This window comes from Pterocles gutturalis, unplaced genomic scaffold (assembly GCF_000699245.1).
Source record: "Pterocles gutturalis isolate BGI_N339 unplaced genomic scaffold, ASM69924v1 scaffold37646, whole genome shotgun sequence".
In the NCBI taxonomy this organism is placed as follows: domain Eukaryota; kingdom Metazoa; phylum Chordata; class Aves; order Pterocliformes; family Pteroclidae; genus Pterocles; species Pterocles gutturalis.
This window is the reverse complement of record NW_010099096.1, coordinates 7,929-9,092: the sequence shown is the minus strand read 5'-3', so window position 1 is coordinate 9,092 and position 1,164 is coordinate 7,929. Positions and strand designations below refer to the sequence as shown.

Genomic DNA, 1,164 nt, shown 5'->3' with positions numbered 1-1,164 from the left:
TGTGTTTTTACAGATCAAAAAGGAAAGTTCTCGGGAGAAAGGATTCTGGAGACGTTTCTGTGAGAAACAGATTGAGAGCTTCGTCTGGGAGTAGCAGCCAGCCCCCCACCAGCAGCACGCTGCCCCCCAGCAACATGCCACTGGCCAGCAGCGTGGGCACTCCCATAAGCAGTCAGAGGTCCCCTGGGCTCATATATAGGAATGCCAAAAAGTCCAACACATCCAATGAGGAGTTTAAACTACTGCTCCTTAAAAGGGCCAGCCGATCCGATTCCAGCTACAGGATGTCCGCCACGGAAATTCTGAAAAGTCCTATTTTGCCCAAGTCCCCTGGAGAGGTGACGGTAGATGCCCCTCAAAGCCTGGAAGAGTCTCCCCCCACGGCAAGCCCCGATGCGTTGTCCCCACTCTCCCCCTGCTCCCCCAGGGTCAACGCAGAGGGATTCTCCTCCAAGAGCTTTCCCATGTCGGCATCTTCAAGAGTGGGGCGCTCACGGGCACCTCCAGCAGCCAGCAGCAGCCGGTACAGTGTGCGCTGCAGGCTGTACAACACGCCGATGCAGGCCATCTCCGAAGGAGAGACAGAGAACTCGGACGGCAGCCCCCACGACGATCGGTCTTCTCAGAGCTCAGCGTAGGCTGCGTGGGTGCCAGGGCCAGGCTGACACCACCACTGGGGCTCTGTAGGAATGTGAATATAAGAGGCCAATGCTGTAGCAGTCAAAAAAAAAAAAAAAAAAAAATTGCAGGGCAATATCGATGCTTAAATGTGCTTGTGTATGTAAGATGCTGGGAAACAGAGGACTACAGCTGTAGCTATTTATTATGTTACATTTTCTAAAAGGAGGAAGATACACTATGTCTGTTTTGTTTTCTTTTGGCTTCATTTGGTTTATCCCAGTCTCATTTCCTTTGTCACTGTAGATTTCAAGGCTACACACCTTCCATAGAGTTAAAAGTGACTTTTTTTTTTTTCCAGAAGCTGCCCATCTAGAAACAAAGCCCTCATTGTAGTGCTTCCCTAGGGATTAAAAAAAAAAAAATGCTGTTGAGGATTGGTATTTTTCTACGCTAAAATGAGCTGAAACAAAATTTAGAAGAAATTAACAAAACATATGTAAATACCATATTTTTGATAAAAATTTGTAAATAGAATTATCAAAA

The 1,164-nt window shown here is 47.3% G+C and overlaps 1 protein-coding gene across 1 annotated transcript in view; it reads left to right on the top strand.

Moving 5' to 3' along the window:
- Positions 1-734, top strand: part of NHS (Nance-Horan syndrome (congenital cataracts and dental anomalies)) — a gene marked incomplete at its 5' end in the record, with an annotated part of 12,103 nt that extends 11,369 nt beyond the window's left edge. The window contains one exon of the mRNA XM_010075308.1: positions 14-734. Within this exon, the coding sequence (XP_010073610.1) occupies positions 14-638 (625 nt within the window). The remainder of the gene's footprint in view (positions 1-13) is intronic.
- Positions 735-1,164: the final 430 nt, after the last annotated feature.